At 30.0% G+C, this 3,781-nt stretch overlaps 1 protein-coding gene across 1 annotated transcript; it reads left to right on the forward strand.

The window, feature by feature from the left end:
* The first annotated feature begins 1,124 nt into the window (after positions 1-1,124).
* LOC111892697 (pentatricopeptide repeat-containing protein At2g20710, mitochondrial) lies at positions 1,125-3,146 on the forward strand. The gene is made up of 2 exons (XM_023888753.3): positions 1,125-1,711; positions 1,890-3,146. Exons 1-2 carry the CDS (start codon positions 1,370-1,372, stop codon positions 3,042-3,044), a joined length of 1,497 nt encoding a protein of 498 aa, XP_023744521.1. The 5' UTR covers positions 1,125-1,369; the 3' UTR covers positions 3,045-3,146.
* The last annotated feature ends 635 nt before the right edge of the window (positions 3,147-3,781 follow it).

The following is a 3,781-nucleotide window of genomic DNA, read 5'->3' on the forward strand; positions in this document are numbered from 1 at the left end:
GGGCTTCTAAACTCAAAAGTTTTACTTAACTGGGCTCAGGCCCAATAAAATTTAAGAAAAACTTATCCAATCAGATATACCAGATTTTAATATTTTAATATATTGTTAGAAATTTATAGATTTGTATATCTGAAGTTCTAGATACGAATATGAAAAATACCGTAATTTCAACAAAAAAAAAAATTAAAATCTGGCATCTCTCATAAAATAGGGGATTAGATTCTGACAAACTTGATTATGAGTATGATTGACAAACGTAATTATAAGTTGTAATGTGAAACATGTAGCTTTTATTTATATATAAAATTTTGACAAACTAGTGGTGAGCTTTTAAATGTGTAATAAATGTTATGTTCGGTAACGTGCTTTTGAGAGTTTCTAGGAGTTAATAAGAAAAAAAATCAAATTAAAGAAAAAGTTTCTTTTCTTAGTATAGAATTTTAGTTTTTATTTTAAATAAGAACCTCATGAATCATGATCCAAAACTAATTCAAATTGTTTTTTTAATAGCTTTTAGCTTTTGACTACAAACTTTATATAATTTTTCATCTTTCACTCACAAAACACCCAAAAATTAAAAGTTAAAAGCCCACAAAAATGAAATGAAATAGTTTTTCGATTATTAGTTTTTTGTTTAAAATAAAATCATTAAACTCATAAACCCAAACGAAAAACTTTTATTTAATTCAAGTTTTTCTTAAAAATTAAAAGCTAAATACTTGTAAAATCTTTCAAAAAAATTATGTTGAGTATTCCCTTAAACTCGAACACAAATAAAAAAGAACCATAAAAATGTACATCTGTTCAGGTAAATCTAAGTGTTAAATACAATTCCAAATGATTATAAAATAAATTATAATTACAATGAAAAATAGAAAAATAAAATAAAATAAAAAATCAATAAATAATTTCTGATTTCATTGAATTCATTTATGTATAAAACACATAATAACTTTTCGATAGATTTTATTCATTTTATAGAAAATATTTGGTTTTTTATTGAATTGTGTAAAAAATAAATAACTTTTGGTGTAAACAAAATTTCTCATAACAATATCGTCTTGTTGAATTCTGTAAAAAATAAATAACTTTTGGAGTAAACATAATTTCTCATAACAAAATGGTCTTTAATTTTTGTACCTTATTTAACTTGAACATTGAATGTGATCACGTCTTGCTGCACAAGTGTGATGCATATGATTTTATTTTAGATAAATAAAATTTCATGAAGAAACCCAAAGTTGATGTTTCGTAATTGGACCAATAAGCCTTGGTTTGGGCCCAACAGAGGCCCGATCAAAATATTCATAATTTGAAGTTTCAAATTCACGGACGCCATAAACCCCCAGACCAATTCTATACCGATACTATGAAGCTTTTTCATTTAACTTCACGCACACAAGGTGTTTGTCGAAATGCCTTAAAGAATTTCTTTAGTTCATCGTCAAGCAAATTGCCCTCGCACGCAGCACCATCATTGATTACCGAAAGAAACAACAAGAATTCGTCAAGTAGATCACCATCATTCCCGAACAAAAACGCACCCATGTTATCACTATACAGAAGAATCTCACCAGTGGGTGATCCCGACATTTCGATTGTACCAGTCCTTGATCAATGGGTCAGAGAAGGGAGGAAAGTAGATCAAGATTCTCTAAATAACATCATCAAATCCTTGAAGAAGTATAACAGATTCAAACATGCTCTTGAGGTTCTAATTCTAATCTCCTCATATTCCAATTCCACTACACAGTTCTAGATTCGAACTTGATACCGAACTTATTCACACATTTTGCCCAACAATAAACAACATTTAATATTGCACAACAAACATATAAAATTCAATATTTTAGATCAAGTCTCAATTGGGTTTGTATTTTTTTCTGCAGATATCAGAGTGGATGACTGATAAACGATACATACCCCCTACAAAAGGCGACATTATGAGCAGGCTGCATTTGATATATAAAGTTCACGGCTTACAAAAAGCCGAAGAATTCTACAACAACATCTCACAAATATTCAAAGGCTTTCAGGTCGATATCGCCCTTCTCAACATCTATTCTCAAGAAAAATCCGTAGATAAAGCCGAAACCATAATGCACAAGTTACGTGACATGGGTCTCACAACTCCTTTACCTTACAATATCTTGTCGCGGATTTATTACAGTGTCAAAAACTACCAAAAAATGGACGCGTTGTTTCACGAAATGGAAACAAAAGGGATTCACGGAGACAAATACTCATACGCCCTTCGGTTAAACTTTTACGCAGCTACTCGTAACACCGAAGGGTTAAATAAAACCATGGAAATAATGGAAGCCGATCCCCGTGTCGATATGGATTGTGACACGTATAATATTGCAACAAATGCGTTTTTGAAAGTCGGGTTAGTTGAAAAAGGTTTTGAATTATTGAAAAAGGTCGAAAAATTGGCGATTGGGAATAAGGATAAATATAAAACGCTCAATACGGTGCTTAAAATGTATGCAGAATTAGGGGAAAAAGATGAAGTTTATCGAATTTGGAATATTTTAAAGAAGGAGACGATATATAATACGGGATATAGAAACATGATAAGATCGTTGTTGAAATTTGACGATATTGAAGGAGCGGAGGTGATTTCTAAAGAATGGGAAACGAGAGATTTGTCGTATGATTTCCGAGTAATAGATGATTTGATTGATTGTTATGTTAAGAAGGGCGATTTAGGAAAAGCGGAGGATGTTATAAAATGTGGAATTGAGAAAGGGGGTACGCCTACTTTTCGTACGTGGTTTTGTTTAATGATCGGGTATTTTGAGGGTAATCGAGTTTTGGAAGGTGTTGAAGCGATGAAGAGTGCGACACGGGGTTTTCGGGTTTTGCAGTATGAGGAAGGAATGAAGAATAAACTTGTGATTGTTTTGGAGTATTTGGAAAGAGGAGGGAAATTGGAAGAAGTAGAGGGGTTTATGAATTTGTTGGAGGCGGAAGGGGTATTTTCGTCAATTGTATGCGGGAGACTGCTTGATCTCATCAAGAATGTGACTTCTAAATGTTAATAATAGCATCAATTCGCTATGTATTTGCTATGTATTGTTCTTTTAGTTAATGGATTTAATTTATTAATTAAGACATGAATCAATCCAATACCTTAAATGTTATGGATGTTTTGTTTTGACTTAATACATAAGTAACGGCTTGAAGTTAGGAAAGTGAGCTTATCCAACTACTAAAATGAGAAGTCGTCGGAACATATCTAAATGCATATAATATCTTAAATGGTTATATAATATCTTAAATGGTTTTAGGACTAATATTATAAAAATCCTAAATTTTTAACGTTTAATTGGGAAAAGTCCTAATTTTTTTTTTATTATTGTTATGACCGTAACTTTCTCGCAGAATTCTCACTCTAGCCCACTTAACAAGTTTCATGGTTAACTTGGTTAACTTTTTTGCAAAATCAGTGCTAAAAAGTTCAAATTTGGTCCCTAAGGTTTGCAAAAAATTACACTACATGACTTTTTAACTTTATTTTTCATTTTTTATATATTTTATTTATTTTCGGTTTTTTTATAAATATATATACATTTTTTATTTTCTTTTTTATATACTTTATTTATTTTCATTTTTTAACTTTATTTTTCAAACAATTTGATTTTTATTTTTACCTTTTTACCATTTGTTTTCTATTTTTTTTCTATTTTAGTTATTTATAGTTTTTCTAATGTTTTTATTTAGTTTGATTTAAGTAAACGAACTTGAATTCAATATAAAGTACTATAATAAGTTTTTT

The sequence above is a fragment of the Lactuca sativa genome, chromosome 7 (genome assembly GCF_002870075.4).
Source record: "Lactuca sativa cultivar Salinas chromosome 7, Lsat_Salinas_v11, whole genome shotgun sequence".
Classification (NCBI taxonomy): domain Eukaryota; kingdom Viridiplantae; phylum Streptophyta; class Magnoliopsida; order Asterales; family Asteraceae; genus Lactuca; species Lactuca sativa.